The 27,500-nt window shown below is 46.0% G+C and overlaps 1 protein-coding gene across 1 annotated transcript in view; it reads left to right on the top strand.

Annotated features, from left to right (window-relative positions):
* Window positions 1–784: 784 nt before the first annotated feature.
* Window positions 785–27,500, top strand: part of fstl5 (follistatin-like 5) — a gene marked incomplete at both ends in the record, with an annotated part of 139,702 nt that continues 112,986 nt past the window's right edge. Inside the window, 2 exons of the mRNA XM_080843628.1 lie at window positions 785–913; window positions 13,294–13,324. Coding sequence (XP_080699754.1) covers window positions 785–913; window positions 13,294–13,324 — 160 coding nt within the window. The remainder of the gene's footprint in view (window positions 914–13,293; window positions 13,325–27,500) is intronic.

Here is a 27,500-nt window from a genome sequence, read left to right on the forward strand (position 1 = left end):
ACGTAGGGGATGAGTGGCTGTTCTTTCTGGGTACCTACAGCACGTAGGGGATGAGTGGCTGTTCTCTCTAGGTACCTACAGCACGTGGGGGATGAGTGGCTGTTCTTTCTGGGTACCTACAGCACGTGGGGGATGTGTGGCTGGGCAGGGCCGATCTGCATTTAAGGGATTTCACACGACCTCTTAAGAGCTACAACAGGAAACTCTATCACTGTGCTGCCAACATACGCCATGAACCTCCAATAAACCCCACAGCCCACATAACCCCTCATAAACCCCACAGCCTTCAGATGATAAACCTCCACACCCTGTCAGTATCATCTCTGATCTCAGCACTCACTGCTACTGCTGAGGCGTAGGACACACTGTGCAGCCCAGCTCTACGACGTCTTAGCTAATGGAAGAGATACCTCTTGATGATAGTTAATTATCCTAATATATTGACTCATTCTCTCTCTCTTTCTCTCTCTCTCTCTCACACACACTCTCTGTGTCTTTCTCTTTCTCTGTGTCTTTCTCTTTCTTTCTCTTCTTAATTGATTCAGGGCAGTTTAATCTGCTGACTGAGGGTAGGCTTGTGTATTGACAGTGTTACTTTAAACCTCCTCCACAGATTGACAGCTCCTATTGTTTGCTTTAATTAGCTGCAGAGGAGGATCCATGCCATCTTTAAAGGGGATATCAGATCAGCTGGGGGGTGAATTACTTTGTTTGGCTGTTTGTTTGTTTGTTTGTTTGTTTGTTCCCTAACATGCCCTTATGTGTCAATCACAGGTGCAGACCAATGAGAGGCCTGGGATGCTGGTGGGCGGTGGCCTTCCTGGGGGCGGCTGTCCTGGGATTGGAGGGCCATCCCAGACGGGATGAGTTTTCGGCACCGCCCTATCGACCGCTTGTCAGATTCCGCCACAAGGTATTGACCACGTTACTGCCTCATTACCGTAGCAACAATGGCAAAGCAACAAGGACTTGACAATTATCAGACTAAATATGGAGGCAATCATGTGTATGGAGAAACAAACATTCACACATGGATGTGCAAAGACAAACACCATAAAAACACATACACTCATATTCTCTCTCTCTCTTTCTGTTTGTCTATCTCTCTCTCTCTTTGTCTCATTAGTCCATTTGTATTGCAGACAACACAGGACAGCATTGCTTTATCCAGCTTCCCTCACTATGTCACAAGGCCTCCATCTTCTCCCCCTCTCTTCTGCATCTTTCTCTCCCCTGTCTCTGTCTCTTTCTTCTCTCTCTCTTTATCTCTCTCTTCCTCATCTTTCTCTCCCCTGTCTCTGTCTCTTTCTTCTCTCTCTCTTTATCTCTCTCTTCCTCATTTTTCTCTCCCCTGTCTCTTCTCTCTCTTCTCTCTTCTCTCTTCCTCTCTCTCTCTATCTTCCTCATCTTTCTCTCCCCTCTCTATCTCTCTCTCTTCTCTCTCTGTCTGCTCTTCTCTTCACTCTTATTTTGTAGCGAGTGAGTGAGGTCAAAATAGCGAAGGCCTTCTTATGTAATGGATCAATTAAACCCTCACTGAACAGGAGAATGCTTGGCAGAGCCCAAAATGATTTTCCTTCTGTTGGCACCACAGCAGTCCTTCTCTGCCGTCAACCCTCCCTCTGCCTCCTGCCCTACGCAACACACACACTCAAACACCCAAACATATTTACACACACACACACACACACACACACCCATAGAGAGACAAAGAGAGAGACGAACCCACAACTACAATCAAATATCCACACAAACATCTTAACACACACACAAGCGCACACGCAAAGTGAGCGAGAGCACAGACATTGAATACAACCTAGCCGTCACTATGTGTTGAGCTGGAGTCTGGCGAAAGAGTAGATTTTCAGCCAAGGCGCTGTGCAGAAGGAGCGGCTCTGAGTGGCATCCAGCCTCAAAGGGAACCGTATCCATATCTCCGAAACAGAACGCTTCCACCAGGCTTATTAGTCCTGCTGGCACCCCAACAAGAAATTCAATTTGGGCTTTGGGATCAGTACTGATTATAAGAACATTAAGGCACTGAGAGAAGGGGGACAGATGGCATAAACAAACTTCAGTGTATTTGTTTGTGTGTTTGTGTGTGTGTGTGTGTGTGTGTGTGTGTGTGTGTGTGTGTGTGTGTGTGTGTGTGTGTGTGTGTGTGTGTGTGTGTGTGTGTGTGTGTGTTTGTATATGTATGAGTGTGTGTGTGTGTGTGTGTGTGTGTGTGTGCGCGTTTTTGTGTGAGTGAAAGGATTTGATGACATGCATCCATGTGTATATGAAATCCTTTCAAGGGTTTTACACAAAAGAATGTTACACAAAAGAGAAAATTAGTAATGTGAGAAACTGAAATGATTTATCAGTGCTTCAATTAGTGCAACCATGCTAAATAGGACATTTTTGAATGTGTTTGTAAATTTGTCTGTCCGTGTGTTTGTGTGTTTGTGTGTTTGTGTGTTTGTGTGTGTGTGTATGTCTGTGTGTGAGTCTGTGTGTGGGTCTGTGTGTGAGTCTTTGTGTGAGTCTGTTTGTGGGTGTGTGTCTCATTAGATCAGTGTCTATTTTAGAAGCATCAGTCTAGTTTTACTGCTGAACTCTCCTCACACAAACATCCAGCTTCTTAGCACAGCTAGTGCAGCTAAAAGACTGACCAATCAAAGAGTAGAATTAAGAAAGGAAAATTCCAGTTAATTTAGACTGATGAGGAAAACAAGAAGTAGTGCTGGACTCCTCTCGCCAGCCTACAAATTACTTCTAAGCACACTTGAACTCTTAGACAGTGAAGTAAGTAAGTAAGTAAGTAAGTAAGTAAGTAAGTAAGTAAGACTCTATTTATATGGCACATTTTGTACAAGAGTTGCAGTTCAAAGTGCTTTACATAAAGTCAATAAAAACAAGCAGCAAGAGCAATAGGCCTACATAGAGTAAAAAAATGAATATAAAATGATCAACATCGTATCAGGACCTGGTGTTCCAATAGGCTTTTTTGATAACTTGAAGGGTGCTCTTAGTTAGGTCATTTAAAGGTCAACAGAATAGTCATTTTAAATGTATGTCATGGCATGATATACAGCTATGCTATTATTGCCTCAGCTTTTGCACAGTGCCACCTATAATGTGCATGCATTTTTTAGCTTTCCCTCATAGAAACATCAAAGGGGTGAGCCCAGGTGGCTCGGGATGTCTTTAGTGGGGAGGAGGCCGTTATGGAGGAGGCCTGTCAATGTGAGCGTGAGCCTCGGCGTGACTAAAGCACCATCCCGCTCACAACAGTAATCAAAGCCATGAGCCGGCGGCGGCGGAATCACTGCCGTTCCTCCCCGTAATTGATTTGAGTTTTTCCAAAAGGTTCTGTGAAGTGCTCCTGTCACATTCATTCACTCCTTCAGTCAGCAGGCCAGGGATTGGGAGGCTAGGGTGCCTCTCTTTAATGGGAATACTCTGGTAATGTTGTATAAAGACTGAAGCTGTGATACTGTGATATGGCTCTGGTGTTTAAAGAGTTGGAACACTCTGGCTTTGGTGTTTAAAGAGGTGGAATACTCTGGCTATAGAGTTTAAAGAGCTTGAAAACTCTAGCTATAGTGTTTAAAGATTGAAGCTGTGATACTCTGGCTCTGGTGTTTAAAGAGGTGGACAACTCTGGCTGTGGTGTTTGAAGACTAAAGCTGTGATTCTCCCCCCCCAGCCCCCCCCCTTCCCCAGCCCAAACAGCCCTGAGTCTTGAGGATCTTGAGACGGAGCATGTGCTTCATGCCTCTCAGGCTGATTCTATCAAACATATGGATGCTGCCCTCCCACACACCAGCTGATGCTGTGGATCTAAGCCAGGTTTGGCCTGGATCTGCTGCTGTGTCCCCCTCTGTCTGGTTTAGATAAACAGGACGACGTGATTTGCCTTCATAGACAAGTCTACCTCTCTGTCAATACATAAAGACACAGCGAGAGCAGCATCTGGAGAAACAGGAGAAGGGACAGGAGAAGGGAGAAATACTCATCGTGTAGATTCAGGTCTATCACCACTTGAATGACACAGCAGCATCAACAACACACAGATGGAAACAGCTAACTATCAATGGGACCAAGTCAAAGTTTAAATCAAAAACCTTCCTGAAGGGACAATCCCCATTTCCCCCACACACCCATGTGTCTAAACAGAGACAGAGCAGCCTCAGGGTACAGTCCTTCATTCAGAGAAAGGCACACCTGCTAATCAAGCTAGTGCTATCCATTGAATTTTAATTATCTCTGTTCCTCTTTCCGTGTCTTTGTTCCAACTAGCCAATTACTAGCTTTTTAAGTTTTTGATTGACACGCTAGCAGTCCAGTAACTGACATTGGGTTTGTTGTAAAACCTCAGAGGGTATTATCAGTGTAATTCTGCCCCAGCTGTTCAGTGAGATAGGACTGAGCGAGATAGGACTGTGTGAGATAGGACTGTGTGAGATAGGACTGGGTGAGATAGGACTGGGTGAGACAGGACTGGGTGAGATAGGACTGGGTGAGACAGGTCTGAGTGAGATAGGACTGGGTGAGATAGAACTGAGTGACATTGTTTCATTGTTAAAGTGCAACACCACACCTTCTATGTGGATTTAACCGGATTTGCTCCTTTTCATGTATAATTCATGTTGCCCTGCAACTGACTGGTGTGTGTCTGTGTGTGTGTGTGTGTGTCAGAGAGAGAAAGAGTGTGTTTGTGTGTGTGTGTGTGTGTGTGTGTGTGTGTGTGTGTGTGTGTGTGAGTGTGTGTGTGTGTGTGTGTGTGGGTGTGTGTGTGTTTGTGTGTGTGTGTTTGAGTGTGTGTGTGTGTGTGTATGAGTGTGTATGAGAGAGAGAGAGAGCGAGAGAGAGAGAGGGAGGGAGAGAGAGAGAGAGTGTCTGTGTGTGTGTTTGTGTGTGTGAGAACCCCTCCCCCCGAGTATTGGTAGTCCTCTGGTCCGGCGTTCTCTTCTGTGCTCTTCTGGTATCCAGGTAGCCTGACGATGTCATACTCATAATTCTAGTCAGAATATGAGTCTGATACTGACCCATTGGGCTGTGATTATGGGGCGTGTTTCAACGAACCAGGAAAAAAAATGCCTCTTCGCTCAATTGGATATCTACATCCAATCAGAGCAACATAGTATGACCATCTGATACATTCAAACTTTTACCGGATCCCGTAGGAAGGACGGAAAAAACATATTTTCGATCGACAAATGCCTTGATCGCGTTTCTCTGTTCCTCTCTCAAAATTAATGCGCTGTCAGTATCTGTGAGATATGCCTGCTCGCGTACTTATTAGCAGCGAGGCTAGCTAGCTACTATGTGTTTCAATGGATTTTTTGTCTAAGCGTTAGCAATAACCTATCAATAATGGTCTAGACCGCTTCAATTAAGACCTACAATCCTCTGCAACATTCGTGTTGCACATACACAACTCACCGAGTCAATGTAGACATAAAAAAGTCGTGTAGATAGCTTAAATCACATAAAATATGTCCAACTAACAGGCTCCCGAGATGCCGCCATCTTGCTACGATTTCTAGTCTATCTATCTAATCAACTCAAGCGTTGGTTGGTCATCTGTCCATCATTGTATAAAGCCCGCCCTGACAATTTGATTGGTACGGCATAATCCGGCCGCTGTTACTCTCTCCCCAACTGCACAAAGCCAGACCGAACTTCCCAGACCAACATTTTTGTGGGCGGGGTTCGGGCTAGTATCCAGGTTATTATCCAGGGGTTGATTGCAGTACAATGTGCTTTAACTCTGAACTCCTCTGTCTGCGCTGTCGCACCATGCTCCACTCTGCCCTGTGCTCCAATATAGTTTCTCTCTGTGCTGTAGGGGTTGATGCTCCACTCTGTTTTATGCCCTTTAGGGTAGGTTCTCTCTGCCCTTTAAGGTAATTTTTCTCTGTGCGGTGGGGTAGTTTCTCTCTGTGCCGTGGGGTAGTTTCTCTCTGTGCCGTGGGGTAGTTTCTCTCTGTGCCGTGGGGTAGTTTCTCTCTGTGCCGTGGGGTTGATTGTGGGAAAGCCCTACACTGAGGCGTGCTGCTGCTGGAGTGTCCTGTTGCCGCGGTGCAGTGCAGTGCTGGTCTCTGGCCAGAGGCAGGCAGATGCGCTGACCCCATTAGCTTTCCCCCAGTGAAGCTGCTTCAGCCACAACACACACCGCTCTATCTTTCTCTCTCTCTCTCTCTCTCTCTCTCTCTCTCTCTCTCTCTCAAATACCCATGATCCTCCTGTCCCTCTCCCATGATCCTCCTCTCTCACAGGCAGTTTATAACACACCACTCTCTCTCTCGACTACCCATACTGTAATCCTCCTGTCCGTCTCTCAACTACCCACAACCATTCTGTTCCTCTTTCAACTACTCATAATTCCTCAATTTATTCCCCTACCTCTCCTCTCTTCCTCCTTCTGTCTGTTTTGTCCAATCACATGCCTGACTGACTGACTGTGTGAGTGACACTCATTTCAATAACTCAAACCATTATCAACTGCCAAAATAGAGAAATAAATAAAAAACAGAAAGTCATATTGGGTAATTTCACAATCACCTTAACAGTGATTGATGATTGACGCGTCTGATAAGTAACCACAGGGGGCCCCATTAACCTGGATAAACATGTGCGTTTAAGATGATAACACCCCAGAGTGCAGCCCGTCAGAAAGCAATTAGGTCCTCTGCATTATCTACAGACACCGCTCGTGACTAATACTGACTCATCCTCTCGCACAGAAAAACAATGTTCAGAGAGAGATGGTGAGACAGGGAAAGGCAGAGGGAGAAAACGAGAGAGAGAGAGAGAGGGGGAGAAAGAATGTAGAGAGAAAGGACAGATGATAAGCAAAATAAAGAGATGGGAGAGAGAGAGAGAGAGAGAAAAGAGATTGTGAGTGTGAGAGAGAGAGAAGAGATAGTGAGAGACAGAGAAAGTTTTATCAGAATCCAAATTACTGTGGGGCAAAGCCCACAATGGAATGCCCCAAACAGCTATGTAAATCCCTCTTCCCTTTACGCAAATGTACTCTAAATGAACTGCATCCCTGTAGGGTGTTCCTACTCCATGCAAAGCCCAGACGTTTCAGAAACACTCTACCCTCACCAAGCGTCTAAATACACTACACCATTGACTGACATGGTAACGGAAGTCTTATGATGCATCATTAAAGTCCAAAGCAGTAAACCACAGATGTCCATAACCAGGTGCACTTCATCAGACCCCACGACTAAGTGAGCAGTTTATTTAGTATTCCTTAACATCAAAGAAAGATATAGAAAGAGAGAGAGAGAGAAAGGGAGAGGGGGAGAGAGAGAGATAGGGACAGAGAGAGAGAGGGATGATTAGAAAGGCAAAGTAGACAGAGAAGGTCAAGGTAAAGAGCGGGGATCAGGCAGAACTCCGGGCACGTAGCAAAGGCAGATTACCTCAGATTAAACCAGAGATAAGCAAAGAGAGATACAGAGGGAGAGGGAGGGAGAGAGAGAGAGAGGGAGAGAGATAGGAGAGCAAGGGAGTGAGAGAGAGAGGGAGGGAGAGAGATAGAGGGGGAGCAAGGGAATAAGTGAGAGAGGGAGGAAGGGGCAGAGGGATGGAGGGAGAGAGGGAAGGAGAGATACAGAGGGAGCAAGAGAATGAGTGAGGGAGGGAGGGAGAGAGATAGAAGAGTCGGAGAGGTAGCAAGGGAGTGAGTGAGAAATGGAGGAAGGGAGAGAGGGAGGGAGGGAGAGAGATAGGGGGGAGCAAGGGAATGAGTGAGAGAGGGAGGAAGGGGCAGAGGGATGGAGGGAGAGAGGGAAGGAGAGATACAGAGGGAGCAAGAGAATGAGTGAGGGAGGGAGGGACTGGTTGAAAACAGAGTCTCAACACCACTAGGAGCATTAGAACACACGAGAAAACTCTCAAGAGAACAAAAATACTGTGCGTGTGCGAGTGTGTGTGTGTGTGTGTGTCCATGTGGTGAAGGAGTTCAGAAAGAGAGAGGAGGGAGAGTTAGCTCTAAGAGGATGGGGTGAAAAGGTTAGCCATGTTGAAATCAGGATGAACTAACTGGAGCCAGAACAGAGTGAGCGAGAGGACGAGAGGAGAGAGATGGAGAGAAAGAGAGAGGGAGAGAGAGTTCTGGGGTCAGAAGGGCAGTTTGAGCAGAGGCTGTGCTCAGGGATTAGCCAGAGAGATGGAGGGTGTGGAACCTGCCCAGATGGCCGCTCACTCAGGGGCGTGTCTGGCCCTGCTCTGGCTCAGAGTCTGGCCCCTCCCCCCACCCCCACCACAGACCTTGTGTGAGGTCATGGCTAGTGCATTATGGGTAACCACTCCAGTCTGTTACAAGGGGAGACATTTTGAAGGTTTTTTAATGCACTAACTTACATCTTACCCGCAGAAGTAAACTTTGCTTTAATCATCACAAATGTAGACTTCATGAAAAGAGACTGACAGAGAGGAGGTGACAGAGAGGACGGGACAGAAAGGAAGGGGGCAGAGAGGATGCGACAGAGAGGACGGGACAGAGAGGACGGGACAGAGAGGACGGGACAGAAAGGAAGGGGGCAGAGAGGATGGGACAGAGAGGAGGGGGACAGAGAGGACGGGACAGAAAGGAAGGGGGCAGAGAGGATGGGACAGAGAGGAGGGGGACAGAGAGGACGGGACAGAAAGGAAGGGGGCAGAGAGGATGGGACAGAGATGAGGGGGACAGAGAGGACGGGACAGAAAGGAAGGGGGCAGAGAGGATGGGACAGAGATGAGGGGGACAGAGAGGAGGGGGACAGACATGCAGGGACAGAGAGGAGGGGGACAGACATGCAGGGACAGAGAGGAGGGGGACAGACATGCAGGGACAGAGAGGAGGGGACAGAGAGGATGGGGACAAAGGTGCTCAGGGAGTGGTCCTGATCTGTCACTAAGCAGTAGGAGGCCCTGGCACGGCTGTGTGATGTGATGTGTGTGCTCAGCTCCCGCTCGTCTGTCTCACTAATGAAGTTAGGATGCTGGGTTAGAAATAATTGTGTCGACAGCACCATCTCTGCTTCTGCCCCATCAAAAATGAATGTGCTGACTGCTGTGGCTCAGCGACAGTAAGGAAGAGAGAGACAGAGAGAGTGTGTGTGAGAGAGAGAGAGAGAGAGAGAGAGAGAGAGAGAGAGAGAGAGAGAGAGAGAGAGAGAGAGAAGCCCCTTTTAAACAGTTTGTTCAAGGCGGTAATGTTGTGATGTTGTTCTGGCTTGGCATATAAAATGTACAAACATGGAATAGAATGGAGTGGTGCACAAAATACGAGGACGAAGACATCAGGCAAAACTATTTTTAAAAGATTGGCGAGGTCCTCCCTGAGTTCCTGCTATCTAGTAGTGAGGAGGAGAGGCTCTCATACCTCACATGCCTTGTCCTCACTGCACAATATGCCATAACTGGAGGGACAGGCGATACTTTCATAAATTCAGTCATTTTTTTTTTCCTTGCTGTTAATATTCTGCTTCCTTTATCATTATCTATACATGTATTTGTCTTTGTGTCCCTTCTCCCTTTTCTTTCCAATGAATCAAATGTATCCCAAATACCTTGGCGGTACTGTAGAATGGTATGGTCATGCCAAAACGGCTTCTTTAGAATTTGAATTTGAGAGAGAGAGAGAGACAGCAAGAGAGACAGAAGCAGAGATGGAGACGGATACAAAGCATATGGCTGTTTGGCCACGGGAAGGACACTGTGGCAGGTTGTGTTTAGGGTTTCATGACACCTTGCCTGTGTAGGCGGAGCTAAATGAAGAGGTGCAGCGTCATCAGACATTAGAAGCAGACATTCACACAGCCAGGAAGGAAGATTCATGTCAAAGCCGCTCACCTGCTCATGGTGATACATCAGCACACACACACACACACACACACACACACGTCTGCACACACGTCTGCACACACAAATACATTTAGACCTCATAGTGATACTTGTACGAACACACACACACACACGCACACACACACACACACAGACAACCACACGCACACACAAACACACACACACACACACACACCCACATGAACACACACACACATACACACACACATACACACACACACATACACACACAAACACCCACACACACACACACACACACACACACACACCAGACGGGGAGAGGGTCTGTCTGTGATTGGGCTTTTTATTTCTCCATAATGGCCCCGCCTGTCAAACGCACAAGACAAACTGATCGCTGCGCTGCAAATAATTTGGCACACTTGCCCCTCTAAATGCTGCCTTTCAAATGGTAATGGTACATAACATTTACTATTGCCATTTGTCTTCAAGCCATTTGGGAGGACGGACTTGCACTGGCTGAGGCTAACCTTTTAAAATAAGCCTCCAGTAAAAGACATCCTCCCATCAGACACACACACACAGAGACCCATCAAGACCTGTCAAACTGTCACAGGGCACTGTGGATAAGGCAGTGTTGTGGATCAAAGCTGCAACACAGATAATGCCAGAGGACAGGAGAAGTTACTGACGAGAGCTATTTGCATTTAGAAACTGTGCAAACATGAGGCTCGGGTGGGAGCTGGGACTCTGAACATCTTATTAACCCTGAATCCATCAGCTAAAGATTAGCACACACATTAATACCATGTGGTCAGCATAAACCTGCTGGGCTGCTGTGTATGTGTGTGTGAGGGAGTGTGTTACTGCTGCCGTTAGAGGATGGTGTGTGTGTGTGTGTGTGTGTGTGTGTGTGTGTGTGTGTGTGTGTGTGTGTGAGGGAGTGTGTTACTGCTGCTGTTAGAGGCTGGTGTGTGTGTGTGTGAGGGAGTGTGTTACTACTGCTGTCATAGGCTTGTGTGTGTGTGTGTTTGTGTGTGAGGGAATGTGTTACTCCTGCTGTTAGAGGCTGGTGTGTGTGTGTGTGTGTGTGAGTGTGTTACTGCTGCTGTTAGAGGCTGGTGTGTCTTTGTGTGTGTGTGTGCAGTGGCGGTTCTACATGGAATTACGCCCCGGGCAGGACCCCCTCCGAGCCCCCCCCCCCCCCCCCCCCCCCCCCCACAGTATAAGTGAAAGACACACTTACATTTCTCAATTGTCCTATCGCTAAGCCCGGTCTCCCTTATATTAGTTACTGTTGCTAACTCGGACAAACTGGAGGAGCTGACTAGAGTTCACAAAAGCAGCTATCAGGGTCAAAATGATATCCCAAGAGGCTCTAGGCAACTTTTTGAGACAGAAGGACCTGATCGCGTCTAGAAGCCATCAAAAGGGACTTCCTTATGCAATGGAGGGATATGTACAAAATGTAAAACTATATATGATGGATGACAAGCTTAAATTGAAGGCGAGAATTAACAGATCACATTGCAACAAGGAAAATCCATATCGGTCATCACGATTGCAGATAACAACATCCCATACCAGCATTGTTCATGCACCGCAGGGAAAGATTACATTAATTTACCTTCAGTTAATTTAAAACTCATCTGGTGAGAGGCACTGAGATGTAGACCTACGTTTACTAACTAGCATTATTTCCCGGTCCCTGACAGGGCAGTGTCCCAGCGTAGCTGCTAGGTCAGTTATCTGACAGTGTCAAACATTGGCCATTCTGTTAAACAATGAAAATGCTAAGTTAAATAATGGTTTAACAATCGATGTGCTAATTTTAGTAGCTAATGGATTAAAATGACAACGTGAACATTTGCCGAAAACACACGCAGTCCGATAATTAATACCATAACCATAAATGTCTAACTAGCTAGCGAATAGCTAACGTTAGATAGTTTTAACCAGAGATAACTTGCCTTAGCCTAGCATAACATCAGTGGTGAAAGTAAGACAATGACAAAAATGTGAATAATGAGTATGCCTATGACCAGAGTATGAGTATGCCTATTTAGCAGAGGAAAATTCCAACCTAACAAGTTCCATTTGGGAGACCAGAGGTAAACTGCCCCCTGCGCCCCCTCACCTTCCCCCTCACACAGGAACTGTGCAAGGCATCTTCTTAGGGAGCAGGGGCGCCTGAAGCCGCAGGGGGCGCCAATTTACCAATTCCCCACAAAGTGATATGATAGATATCATATGCCGCCCCCCACGTGTCATGAAAAAGTGCTGCCCGGTTCGCCCGTGCCTAAAACCGCCACTGTGTGTGTGTGTGTGTGTGTGTGTGTGTGTGTGTGTGTGTGTGTGTGTGTGTGTGTGTGTGTGTGTGTGTGTGTGTGTGTGTGTGTGTGTGTGGGTGTGTGTGTGTGTGTGTGTGTGTTTGGTGTGTGGGAGTGTGTTACTGCTGCTGTTAGAGGCTGTTTTTTGTGTATGTGTGAGACTCGTTGTTATAGACTTGTGTGTGAGAGGGAGAGTAACTACTGGTGCTATAGGCTGGTGTGTGTGTGTGTGTGTGTGTGTGTGATGGAGAGTGTTACTCCTGCTGTTAGAGGCTGGTGTGTGTGTGAGGGAGTGTTACTCCTGCTGCTAGAGGCTGGTGTGTGATTGAGTGTGTTCCTTCTACTGATATATGAGATAGTGTGAGATGAGAGATGAGGCATGCTGTTTGTGTCTCACTCCTGACTCAGCCTGTTCCACATGAGAGGTGCACCCCCTACTCCCTTGTTTTTCGTCTTTATCTCTTTGTGTCTCATTCTTTCAATTTTCCAATTTTGCAATTCAGTGAGCTTTATTGGCATGACAGGACATTTGCATTGCCAAAGCAAAACATTAAACAATACAGAGATACAGGATACAAAGAGCATATGGCAAACATATATATATGTGTGTGTGTGTGTGTGTGTGTGTGTGTGTGTGTGTGTGTGTGTGTGTGTGTGTGTGTGTGTGTGTGTGTGTGTGTGTGCGCAACAGTATATTCATATTTGATGGTGTCTATGTGTGTGTGTGCACAATGGATGGTGATCAGTGGTGATAGCTAGATGGTCACTGTCCCTGGCTTGATGGCACTCAGTCATGCATTTAGTAAAAACATTTTTCTGTCTGTCCTTGTTCAAGGACAAGCTAAATCTCCAGTATCCCCTTTACATTGTGGAATCCTAGGAGCTGGCTGCCAATCCTTTTATACCGATGTTCTGAATGTTGTCGCTTCTTTAGGATGCATGTTCCATCCAGTATAGCTATGGTTGCTCTATACCTCATTCCCTCCAGATTAATGTTACATCAAATTGAAATAGGAATGTCTATATCCGAAACTGCAGTGGTGCCAAGAGTAAAACGGTATCTGAGCTCCTGACAACCAGGTCTCTTTTGGAACACCATGATGTTTGTCTTTAGATGAACTCATTCTCTCTCTTTCTCTCTCTCTTCCGGCAGGACGGCATTGTGGAGAGTTTACGGATCAAGGGTATGTACCGCCATCTTTATTTGAGTGTCTTTACCTCTCTCTCCCCCTCCCCTCTCCACATACCCTGCCAGCCCGAACCCCCATCACCCCCCCACCCATTGTACTTTTATTTCTGTCTTTCCACATCCAACTTCCAGCTCCTCTCCTCTGTTTTTGTAACTCTGTCGACATTGATGGAGTGTGTTGGCTTGTAAACTTCGCAAATGGGAAGAGTTAGAGCAGCGTAACATTTATGATGGAGGTGAAAGGGATGTCTGTTTGTGTGTGTGTGTGTGTGTGTGTGTGTATGTGTGTGTGTGTGAAACTTATCTTACAACCTCCAAAGACTGCCCTCCTGAAAGGCTTTTAAAGCTCTTATTCAATAAAAAAGTGGAGGGAGTGGTGGCATTTTGTTGACTCTGTTCATGCCGGCATCCAGTTGTTTGCCACTGATGCCTAAGGCACTGAGGGAAGAAGAGAGAATCGAAGGTGCAGGAAATGAGGACTTTAATAGGCAGCTGTGTGACAGCCGCTGGAGTCTCTTCGTGAAGACGGCCCGTCTCTCCTTAGTAACGAGGCGCCATGGCGATGCAGGGAGGGGTGGAGGTACCTTAGAGTGTGCTTTATTCCCTGTGCGCTGTAGTGGTAGAGGGGGCAATATCATAAAAGATGTAACTGCCTGTCTCCAGTCAAACACTTTACCTCAATTCACTCTCCCCTTTCTGCCTCTTTTTTGCTGTTGAGCTCTGTCTTTCTTTTTTTGTCTTTTTGCCATTCTTCCATTCACCTATCCATTCTTTATCTCCTCTCTCCAAATCTTTGCTTCCTTCTCTCTAGCTTGTTCTGAGAAAATTTGTTGTTATACTTGAAGACCGCACAGTGAGATGAAGAGTTAAAAGAGAGCAAAACAAATAAATAATTCAGCTTTAGCTGCTGTGTGTGTGTGTGTGTGTGTGTGGGTGTGTGTGTGTGTGTGTTTGTGTCTGAGTCTTTAGGGTGTTTATTCAGCGCAGCGCAGACTTGACAGCTCCTCTCCCTGCCTGTTGAGTCGCTCGACTTGCTTTCGTTCGGATATGCCGATGGTGCTGGTTAATGTAATTCTCCTGCACACAACTCCCCGCAACATCCAGTGGGAGGATTACTTTTAATAGGTGTTTTAAATTATTCAATATCAAGAGAGCATTCAATTACGGCCTAATTAGCCCCAGTGTCTCTCGAAAATGGAGACTGTTAAAGATCCGCGTACATATTAAAGCAGTCTGCATTCGTTTTGCACAGAGATGTTGATGCTCCGCTGATGTTCATTATCCGTGCTCGGCTCTGAAGTTACTTCATCCCACGCAGATGTCTGAAGCGCTTGCACTGTGATCGGGATGTCTTCTAAAACAATGACAAGGGAGAGGTGAATAATCTGAAACAGCACAGGAAACAGACTGAAACAAGCTGTCAAAATTCAAGAACTGAGGAGAGGAAGAGAGAGGAAGAGAGAGGAAGAGAGAGGAAGAGAGAGGAGGAGAGAGGAAGAGAGGGGGGGCATCTTTGGGTGTCAATTCTTTGTTTGGAAGGAAAAGAGAAAGAAGAGGCAGGGGTGTCTTTCGATGCAATTTTTTGTTTGGGAGGAAGACCGGGTGGGGGGGGCCTTTTAGTGCGATTTTATTTATTTATTTATTTTTTTTTGGGGGGGGGGGGGGGGGGACTAGACTCATTGTTTAATGGTAATTGGAAATGTATGTAAGAATTCCAGTATCTTAATCTCATCTTGGTATTCGGCTACCAGTAGAATTATCCTGGGGTCTTGCTGAATCACTTATCGGAAAGGAGTTATTTTGCACAATGTTCAATTTAAGGTCATATTTACTCACCACAGCTAAGAGCTGCTCCATCCGCCCCGTGATGTAACATCTCCCACGAAACGCTGGTGTATTTTACTGGTGTTTAAATAGCATCATTTTCACACACACACACACACACACACACACACAAACACACACCCACAGCAAACATGCGCACACACACACAAACACAAATGCAATTGTATCTTCATCCTTGTTCACTGGAAAACAATCTCACATTGTGATGAGATAGGGGACTCGTCCCCCAACCTGCCCCTTCCGCCTGTCGACATGAACATGATGTTGTTTCCCATCTCTAAAATGTTCTCACTAAGCTTCTCACTGTGATCCTTCTAACCAGAACCAGGGGAGGAATCCTGGGTGCTTTCAACGGTGAAATTAAGAGTGTGTGTGTGTGTAAAGGTGTGTGTTCCCCACGCATAAATCAGGGCTGTAAATTACACATTAGTCCCAGACTGAAGCGGCTCTCTTTGTTCTTTAACGACTACGCCATGTGACGACATGAAGGAAAGAGCAGGGGACCGGCTGCTTCTCGCTTCTCCCTTCTTTAGCAAACTCAATCTCTGGACTCCCCGTTGTTTTAATCAACTGTGAATTGACTGGTTGGTGTGTGCTGGCATTTGTCAGGAGTAATGAAGCCGTGGGATTGGGTGGGAGGCCGGTCTGAGGTGTCTGCGGTGAGAGCACAGACTAGTGCATGGACAGTGCAAGGAAGGGGTAGAACCCTGGGAAGGCAGTCAGGTCTGATCCGGACAGATCCTGCAACCCAGTTAGAACACTAGGCAGGGGTCCGACTGATGGCCCAGAATGCCCCCAAAGCAGAGGCTCTGACGGTTCTGACGTTTCTGAGCCGCTGGGTCTCTGGTCGCTTGTCCCCTGAGATCTGGCTATGGTGGAATCCTAACACTCTTCTGAGACTCTGACAGAACACAGAGATCAAGAAACACACCCTGCAACCATTCTTGTTCAGTCTCCAAGCAACACACCCTGCAACCATACCTTATTCTGCTTTCATGCTATTCTCCACACAGACGCCTGGACTCTCACTCTGCAGATAAAACTCTCCACTGTACCATGGGAGCTGAGCCAGCCAGTGCTGGCATGGAGACTCTGTCTTTCTCAGATGTCAGTCCGTCTCACACTCTGGTCCGGGTCAGATCTGCCTCGCTGTGCAGAGATACTCACTTGAGTACTCGAGTCATTACGCAACACTGCTACACTGAAACATTTCCACTGCTCTGCTGAACATGTAGTTGTACCCTTCAGCAGTGGAAATGTCACTGTCCCCTTCCTGACCAGAGAAATCACGTGGTGCTTTAGAGCTCCAAAGCCTCTAGTGTCTGTGTTTTAATCCCCTACAGACCTTAGATCATATCATGTGTGAATATAGCACGGTGTATGAATCTGGCACGAGCCGAATCTTCAGAGGAGACCCTGAATGTTGAGTGCATGTTTGCTGCTGGCTTTTGGGAAAGATTTCCTACTTAGATTTGCTCACCAATTTTCTAGCTTACAAGCAACTTTACTGGAGAAACTTGATGTTTTCAAATATTTTCAAAGAATTTCAAGATACAGCATTACCTTATCAAGGAAAATTTTGAATGTGCTATAAGGAAAGTCTATAATAAATGTTCAGCCTAACAATTGGCATTCCATTAAAGTCGATTAATGGTGAGCTGCTCCCTCGTGAACTATATGAATCACTACCAGCAGGGTGCTGGCCAAAACTCCACCAGTGAACTGATATGATAAAAACGTATACATCTCTCACACCAGGCAACACAAACATTGAGGTACAAAAAGCATTTTAATATTCTTCCTTCCTAACTTCTCCTCAGGAGGGGGTTTGAAAAAACACTGGAAAAGTCAATATTAGCATGAGGTGAATATTCATGAAATGAAAATGTTGTGTACTAGGGGGACTAGTGGAATCCAGCGAATGTTTGCAGTGGAGCGGTAATGAATGTGGAGAGGGGAGCTCAGCGGCCTTACAGGAGCTGCTGAGGAGTGTGCAGGCAGTCATGTGTAGCCTAGCGCCCAACAGGCAGTCATGTGTGTCAGTCGCCTAGCCTAGCGCCCAGCAGGCAGTCATGTGTGCAGTCGGCTAGCCTAGCGCCCAACAGGCAGTCATGTGTGACAGCCAGCTAGCCAAGCATCTTGCAGGCAGCAATGTGTGTAATAGCTAGCTAACCTAGCAAATAGCATTAAGTCGTGTGTGATAGCTAGCTAGCCCAGCATCTCACTTCCCACATGTGTGTCTGCCTCAGTCTGCTTAAGAGTTCTACAACAGCTACAAGGAGAAGCTGAGGCCTGCTGGTAATACCAACGTTAAGTCCTGGCTTTAGACTCTGTTTCCCTCATGCATTCCCCTCTCCCTCTCTCTCTCCTCCTACCCTATCTCTCTCTTTCCATCACTCACTCTCTTCCTCTCTCCCTCTCTCTGGCTCTATGCTGTACTAATCTCACATCTTGACTTCTCTATCACTTTTTCTTTCCTCCCCTTGTACCACTGTCTGTTGGCTAATGCTAATGCTAGTTCTCAGACATGGAAGCTGTGGCCTCAGGCTAAATTTCCTCAGGTAGCAGGTTTTCACTTCCTTAGTTAATTTCATCTTAAGTGCCTAGGCCACTCATTGTACAGAAGCACATAAATTAAAGCGGGGGTTTATCATGTAATGCGTCACAGAAATGTTCACTCTTTCCACTCTTTACACATGTTCTCTATTCTCTCTTCTCTCCCCACATACCTTAGGCCTACACATTGTCCCTCTCTCGTTCTCTGTTGCTTTTCTGTTTGAAAGGAAAAGCCATATGTCTTTGTTGGCAAGGGTCTTCGGTCACTTGTCAAGGGCACTCTCAGAAGCAGAGCACTTAAACAGCACTCTTCTCTGTTGTTGTTAAATTATAAATGGTACAGCTGGCCTTCTGATGCTTTAGCTACTGGGTCTTAACCATCTCTCCCTCTCTATCCCTCTCTCTCTTTATCTCCCCCCTCTCTCCCTCTCTCTCTTTCTCTTCCCCCTCGCATCTCTCTCTATTTCTTCTTATATTCTTATCAGGTTTGTACTTTACCAACTCTCTCTTCTCTTTCTATACCTCTATCTCTTTTTTTTCTCTCTCTTTCTTTCTCGCTTGTTCTTTTCCAATCCAGGCTTCCTTTCTTGTAACTCTACCTCTGTCAAGTTCATCTTTAAATGGGCTTTATTGGCAAGACAAATGATACAATGTATTTCAAAAGCATTCATAGGAACAGTAAAAAAAAAATCTCTGGCTTCATGTTTGGCACAGACCTCAGCCATTGAAAGGAGCCCTGCCTCTTGAAGGTCTTTGCGACTCCCTGAACTCCTCTTATCCTTGCAGAGAGACAGAGAGAGATGCACTGTCTGGAGGAACAGAGATACTGTTAAAGGCTGGGGCGAGGTAAAGCCGAGGTAGACACTCACTAAGTAAACACACAATGGCCATTGAAAAACATGGCTGCCAAAAGACGAAAGCCTATGCTTCTTCTCTACACAGGAAGTAGAAATATAATTTCCAATATATACTGTATATATATATATATATTTATTACATTTTGTTGTATTGTATGTCTATTGCATTGATTTTGCAGCACTGAAATGCACACAGTCATGCTAATAAAACTTATTTTAGTTTGAATTTGAGAGAGATAGACAGATGCACTAAGGGTATCAAGGCAAAGAAAGAGAGACAGATGCAATAAGAGTATCCAGGCAGAGAGAGAGACAGATGTACTAAGAGTATCCAGGCAGAGAGAGAGACAGATTCACTAAGAGTATCAAGGCAGAGACAGAGAGAGAGACACTAAGGGCCTGATTTACTAATATGCGATCGCTGCTTAATCTGCGTTCGCAGATTAACGCACAGTGTTTTTGCGCATTTTCCGTGGTATTTATCAAGCCAGATCTGCGCTGGGCAAACTGTGCTTACTCCACCCTTTAAAGATCCTGATTTACTAACATTGATTTGCGAACGCATCTTAATCTGCACCTTTGCCAGGCGCACATTAACGCACGGTGTTTCCCCGCATTTTCCGTGATATTTATCAAGCCAGATACGCGCTGGACAATCATTATTTAGCGCACCGTTAAAAGACTGGAGAACTTGCCAGCAAGTTACTGCACCATGGAGATTCGAGGAAGAAAAAACTAAGGTTCAGCGAATAGATATAGCGAGATAGATATATTGGTTCACGTTCGCTCAATCACTGTTGTTTTGCCCGCCATCACCTACAGCGAGATGTTTAAAAGAACACGATTATAAATAATATGCTATTGGTGGCATTAATGCATAAACTGTCTATTATAACAATATAGATGTGTACATGGCGAGATTAATACGTTCTACAAGGGACATGGGTTCACTAAAATATATCCCCACTGAAACAAATACATTTACCAAGTAGCCAAAATCACCGTTGCTCAATCATGGATAGATCACACTATTCCGGAAGAAATGTCATGGACAGACCACTACCACGTAAGTAATGGTCATGTTGGCATCACATATGACCTGGACATTCATTGAATATGTGTGCTTTCTGTTTCGGTAAACGTGTTCGTGGATTGAAGGTGGGACTGTTTGCATGTGGGTGCGATCAATTTCTCCAATTACGTTTGGAAAGTTTAATTTCATATGAATATATGAATTATACGAGTTGAAAAAAATATTTCTGTTCGCTGTATCTGTCTCTGTCGTCGCCTTGCTGCTGCCATATCAACGTTTTCAGACTCAGTGGAAATGCGCTTCCTGGTTAAGACGTGCTTTTATGAGGCGGAGAATTACCCTGCAAATCAGAGATGTGCGCTCGCCAGGCAGTTTAGTAAATACGACGCAATACATCATTAGGCGCACTCCTCCCATTAAATAGCGCTTCACGCCTACGTTACCACCCACGTTTCGGAACCATCCCACCTGTATGCAGGTACACACCCTCAAAGCGTTAATATGCGACTCTACTCAAATGCGCCCGCTTAGTAAATACCGTTTTATGTTTACGACCGCTATTTTACGCCAGAAATGGGCGCAATCCTGTTAGTAAATCAGGCCCTAAGACACTAAGGGCCCTATCGTGCACCCAGCGCAATTGACATTGTCACCGACGCATGTATCATTCCTATTTTGCACCCGGCGCACAGCTGGATTTTCCCTCCAGAGGCGCGCGTCGAAATGAACTTGCGCCAAAATGGGCGGAACAGAGAAGGCGTTTCTTTTTTCGTATTTTGCAGTTTCAAAACAACAGTGCGCCGTCGACCAGAAAAAACCTAGTCTAATGTCAGAGGCGCATTGTGTAGAGTCTATGGCGCGTATTCAGACGCTATTTTAAGGGCGCGTGCTACCAAACGTGCTACCAAACGTGAAGAAAAATTGCGATTGTGAACTCACTTTGACCTTTCATTATTTGATTCACTTTGGTAAAAAGGAACGAGAGGTTTTACTTAATGTAATGGAGTAAAAAGTACGAAGTTTCACTTTGAAATGTAGTGGAGTGAAAGTATAAAGTCTCACCAAATAGAAATACTTGAGTAAAGTACAGATACATAGATATGTTACTTAAGTACAGGAACGAATTACATTTACTTCGTTACTGTCCACCACTGAGTATAGGACTGTATAGAACAGGGTGGAACAGTAGTGTAGAACTGAATCAAATGGTTCCATGTCAATGTTCCGAAAGCCCATTATTCCGACAGCCCGCTGTTCCGAAATTGTGAGCACAGCAACATGAACCACTAAGGCCCACATGCACATCCCAATGAATTGAACAGACATACACATATAAATGCATTTATTTCACAAGCATGAACTTTAATTCAGATTATTATTATACACGCATGGCATTTGCATCGCGATGATAAAATACTTTTATGATAGCCAACGCATGCATGCTTTATCCTTCGCACGAACAGTACCCTATATTCAAAACCAGAGTTGGCTAAATTAACGAATATTGCATAGAAAAGTGATATGTGAACCTTTCCGGTCTTCCTCCAGGTAATTCCGCCATTATAATAACAACCCGGTATGGAATATGCGCTCCTCGCTCTTAAAGGGAATGTGAGATGACGCTCTCATTGGTTTATTGCATATTACGCCCAAACCACACCTATGGCTGAGTAACCTCCTTTGGACCAACCCATTTGACATTTGCACCGGACGCAAGTGTGTTTTTTCCGCCGTTATAATAGCAAATGCGCCATAGAGCCGCCCACACAGCTACTTGCATTTGGCGCTGTCCTACTTGCGTTTCTGATCGTTAAAATAGGGCCCTAAGACTATCCGGGCAGAGAGAGAGACAGATGCACTAAGAGTATCCGGGCAGAGAGAGAGAGACAGATGCACTAAGAGTATCCAGACAGAGAGAGAGACAGATGCACTACAAGTATCCAGACAGAGAGAGAGACAGATACACTAAGAGTATCCAGGCAGAGAGAGAGAGACAGATAAACTAAGAGTATCCAGGCAGAGAGAGAGACAGGTGTGCTAAGAGTGTCTGGAGAGAAATAGAGACACTAAGACACTAAGAGTGAGGAATGTGCTAACTGGAGGAGATTTGATAAGCAGGCAGGATGATGGTTTTGTCGACAGTGGCAGAGTGTGGCACTGGTCCCTGCATGCCAATCTCCTCACTCTGGAGGGAGTTCCACTGCTGAAGTGGGCACATGTTGCCATGACAACACTGACTCTTATTCCAGTGTCACAAGTACCACCGCCAACAAACAGAAAAATTAAGAGAGTAAGTCGGAGCAGGTGTGTGATACAGACACCGTGACAGGAGCATGTACGAACCCGAAAAGGAGCATGTACCACCAGTGCCTACAGCCCCCCCCCCCACCCCCGCCAAGTTGCTGAGGGGGAAAAAAGGTTCTAACTGCCAACTGTCAGGGTGACACTGAGGCTGCTCTCAGCACACACACACAGACTAGCATGATGTGATGGGAGTGTGACAGAACCTGAGTGTTACACAATGTTAGTATGACAGAACATGAGTATGCTAGAACATGAGTATGCCAGAACGTGAGTGTTTCAGAACGTGAGTGTGACAGAATGTGAGTGTGACAGAAGGAGTTTCCTGCTGGCGAGGCAGTAGACAGAGAGGCAGCACCCTGGAGCCGCTTCCTCAGACATGCTCAGTCAGGCTCAGGATGTTTGGAGGCTAGCTGCCTGCTGCCAGCGCCGAGATGAAATAACGACTGATGACACAATCAAGGCCAGCTGCAAGCACAAATCAGACTGGAGACCGCCATTAAAATGCCTGGCATGGCGACATTGACAGAACTGACTCTGAGCCGCACCAGGCCCACGTGTGGCCCGTGCCTGGCATGCGTCTGGCACAGCTATGACTGAGGACTGCTCCAGCATCAGCTGCCGATTGGCCAGCTGCCACAGAAAAGACAGCTCAATGCTGCATGAATTACCAGTGGGAGACTGCTGAAGAGTTTACAATTAGCGGCGCGTAGCGAGGCCTGACAAATAGGTCCTCGTTTACAGAGATGGCCAACAGTGAATGCCAATGACGCTGGGAAAGATTCACTTGGGGTTCATCCATCCCTAGCCATGGCAAGTATGATCAACAAGGCCAGCATGTGTTTGTCTGTGTGTGTGTGTGTGTGTGTGTGTGTGTGTGTGTGTGTGTGTGTGTGTGTGTGTGTGTTTGTGTATGTGTGGTGGGTATTAATTATACATCACACCTTTAATCCCTGCATTGTCTGATCCTCACAGGGAGATTTAAGCCAGTTTCAGATTAATGCTGCAGTGATCTCATGGAGTGTATCTTTGGTCTTCCTGTGATTCATCAACGCAAAGGCACCCAAACACTGACACAGAATGGCTGGCCCATACATGCAGGCACATATTACAGGCTCAGGGAAGACAAAGACACCAAAACACACTGACTCCCGACCACGAAACATAAAGGACACGTAAATATTAACAGAAAGGGAAAACACCAACCACATCATGGTTGCTGTGCAGTTCCGGCAGAACGTTTGGCAGTGGCGACAGCACTCTGGTCGGAGGCCGCAAATGCCATAAACAAGACCTAGCTGTTCCACTGGTCAGTGACAAGAAACGGGCCCAGCAAATCCATGACCGCCCACTCCATAGGTGCCCCCACCTGGTGTTGTTGCAGTGGAGGGGGACAGCGCCTGGTCAGTCCCTTCTTTACTGTGCGGGCGTCGCACTGATGAACATACAGCTCTACGTCCTGCTGACAGCAGGGGCCGGGGCCAACAGAGCATCTTGGTGATAGCCAAGGTTGCCAGTGGCCTATGGTTGCACGGATGGGTGCTCGAGTGAGCTGAACCACCGGGACCCATCAATGTCTTTGAGAGCATCATCGATACTGGCTAAGGGGTAGGAAACCTTCGTGGGTGACCTTGTTGAGACAGCGGTAATTGATACCGAAACGCCAGGAGCCATCTTTCTTCCTCAACAGGACAGTGGGTGCCACCCACAGGCTGCGGCTGGTCTCCATGACGCCTGCCTCTGCCGCTTCCTGCCATATCTGGTGATGCCGGCGTGTCGGTAGCAGCGTGGAGATTTTGTGTTGTTTTCCGAATCAGAGTGGCTGCCATAGCATCTGATAGCAGCTCACAGTCTCCCAGGCCTGTCTCTGTCTCTGGCTGGGCTTTAAATATTGATCAAAGTGCTTGGATGCCCTTTGCCATCAAATAACAACTTGAAGTCAAAGATAGCAGTGGGGTTATGTCTGGGCTTTATGTAATGCCTCCCGATTGATGGATGTGACACTAGCTCCGCTCAGCACAGAACAGAGCTGTTTGTTTGGCTGAGAGTAGACTCGCTGTCACGAGTTGAATATTTAAATGTAACAAACAAATATTTTAAGGCTGTTAAAACACAGCAAGCACACTTACACATACACCTACACGTCCACACACACAAACACACACACACACACACACACACACACACACACACACACACACAGACACACAGACACACAGACACACAAACACAAACACAAACACAAACACGCACACAAACACGCACATGCACAAGTGCGCACACACACACACACACACACACACACACACACACACACACAGACACACAGACACACACACACACAGACACACACACACAAACACAAACACGCACACAAACACGCACATGCACAAGTGCACACGCACACGCACACGCACACGCACACGCACACGCACACGCACACGCACACGCGCACACGCACACACACACACACAAACACACCCACAGTAACATGTCTCAGCATGTTTGTATGTTAGTAAATGTTTGATTAGTTGGAAGAGAGTGTTGATACCCTGCAGTACCCCACACACACCCTGCAGTACCCCACACCCTGCAGTACTCCACACCCTGCAGTACCCCACACCCTTGCTGCAGTACCCCACACACACCCTGCAGTACCCCACACACACCCTGCAGTACTCCACACACACCCTGCAGTACTCCACACCCTCCCTGCCAGGCACGTGCACAGTAGTGATGGGAAGTTCGGATCATTTTACCGACTCGAATCTTTGAAACTCGTTCAGTAAAATGAACGAATCTTTTTTCGAGTCACTCGTTCATTTTAACGGGGGGGGGGGGGGGGGGGGGGGTTACTCAACATTTTTAAATTTTATAGCCAATTCACTGGCGTAAATACGTCCACTACAAACACGTATCATATTTTCATGGAGGTTACTACATGTAAACCAGCAGATACTAGGCTAATTCCTGCATTCAAATAATATATTATGAAAGTTTGGATGAAATGGTCATTTATTATCACATAAGCATTTAATGATCACGGCAAACAATTACGCTGCACTGAACTGTAAGTAAAGTTTTAAAAAGTTACTAATAACTAAACCTGTAATTATTTCTTGTGAACGAATATCATTCACGTCTTACTAAACATAGACACTCAAAAGTGAACTAGGTTAATAAGTCCTTTCTGTTTCCTCTTCTGAGCCTATGCAGGTTACGTGAAAAAATATCCAGAGCCCAGTCAAAATGAACGAAACATTTCGGTTTTCTCTAGCTTCCCATGCTGAGCCTATGCAGATCACGTGAAAAATGATCCAAATACTTGTATCCGGCAGATGACCTAATCGTTCACCTCCCGACCGTCTTTGGATCAACGTTTCGTTCATCTGCCGGATATCGTTCAATGATTCGTTCTTTTGCCGGATATCAGTCTTTCGTTCAATGTTTCGTTCTTTTGCCAAACGTGTCTTTGGGTCAATGATTCGTTCTTTCGCCAACCGTGTCTTTGGATCTATGATTCGTTCATCTGCCGGATATGGGTATTTCGTTCAATGATTCGTTCTTTTGCCGGATATCGGTTTTTCGTTCAATGTTTCGTTCTTTTGCCAAACGTGTCTTTCGTTCAATGATTCGTTCTTTTGACAACCGTGTCTTTGGATCTATGATTCATTCATCTGCCGGATATGGGTCGTTGGATCCTTTTCCACGTGACCTGCATAGGCTCAGTACAGTCAGCTAGAGGAAACAGAAATGATTCGTTCTTTTTCCGACTGGGTCTCTTGGATATGGGTCTTTGGATCATTTTTACGTGACCTGCATTCAACAAATCATTTCTGTTTCCTTGGCTTAGCCAATGCAACAGTCCCAGTTGTCCCGATGCGCTGTCATGAACGAGAAAAAGAACGAATCTTTTTTTGAGAGGACTCGTTACTCTCGAGTCGTTGTAAGGATTCGTTCAAAATGAACGAATCGTTCACGAACGACACATCACTAGTGCACAGATAGACCCCAACTGGTGCTCAAGCACCAGCCCTTGTGCCCTGGTTGAGAAAAAGTGCCCTTTTTTCTGGAGACCAATTTTTTTTTCAATCATCAATATTTCTAGAATACAAATTAGTCTCTCGTCATCAATTTCCCCAAATGTGTTTTGATATCTGAGGGGGCATTTATTTGGAGTTCTTGTGAGAATTTCGCCCCGACATGCTCCGCGGCATAGACATAGAATAAGTATTCTTTGCCTATGATCTGCGGTGCTCACAAGCCCCCTCCGCGCCCCTCCCTCCTCATCCCCCGCATCAATGTTGAGCGGCAGGCCAACAGGTTCAGCCTACTTCTTCACTGACCTGCATCAGACAAACAGGTAATGACGGTGTTTGTGCAATCCCCCGACGTTGTATAAATTAACAACATTAGTGCCGCTGAAAACAATACGTCTGAAAACCGGACTGGTCCGACGTTTCCTAAAAAAATAAACAGACAACTAACTTGATTTCAAAGCATTGTCCAGCTGTTTACTGACGTTTGTCAGGTTTAATGACATTATTTGTCTGAAAGTGCATATTTTGTGTTGTATAAATGCCGTTTAAACAATGTCGAGAGTATGTTGAATGGTTGTTTATAAATGTCACGAGAATTCACAGCTAGAAAATAGCAGGTAAACTATGCTAGCTCTCGGGGTCATGCTATCCTTGTCCCATCATTGTTTAACGTGATATTTATGTATCTCTTCGTTTTGCCTGTTTTACAACGGCAACCAGAATTTTTCCTCCCAAAAAATTATGAAGGGCGGTCATTCCAAAAGCATTGGTTTTCTAAAAATGGGTGGCTGGAGTATTCCCCAAGTTCAGATTTGATGCACAAGCATGGTCAGGTGGACCAATTACAGAAAAAAGGCACCCCAGACATCATGTATCAGACGTTAAGGGAGTGGAAGCCAGAGAGCGAGAGAGATTTAATTTCATTAATAATTTTGGTGATGGGCGCCCTTTTTTTTGTTTTTGAGCACCTGCCCCCCAAAATGTCTGTGCACGTGCCTGCTCCCTGCAGTACCCCACACCCTCCCTGCAGTACTCCACACCCTCCCTGCAGTACCCCACACCCTCCCTGCAGTACCCCACACCCTTGCTGCAGTACCCCACACCCTCCCTGCAGTACTCCACACCCTTGCACAGACTTATGAGGTGCACGACACACCACCACAGACCCAGGGGCATGGCTAGGCCTTTTTGTGGCAAGAATAAATGGAACATAAATAGGCCTATATGCACACAATAAATTAAATTGGCTTTTAATAAAGCTTCTGATTTAAGCTGATGGATAGCTTTTATGCCATTAGATACAATCAATACCAATCTTAATGAAATCTACTATCAACCAACCTGGCCAAGAAGCTATTTGTTTAACCGGTTGCATGTGCTTGCTTGTAACTCTAAAATTAGTGTTGAACACTCTTTGTGAGCCCACTTGTATCCATGGGGGGGTGGGAGGGGGTAGGGAACCCTACTGATGGTGATGGCTTAGCCCCCTCTAGTGATTGACCATAAATGTTTAGTGATGTCCCTGACTAACCTACAATT

The sequence above is a fragment of the Sprattus sprattus genome, assembly GCF_963457725.1.
Source record: "Sprattus sprattus genome assembly, chromosome: 8".
NCBI lineage: Eukaryota > Metazoa > Chordata > Actinopteri > Clupeiformes > Clupeidae > Sprattus > Sprattus sprattus.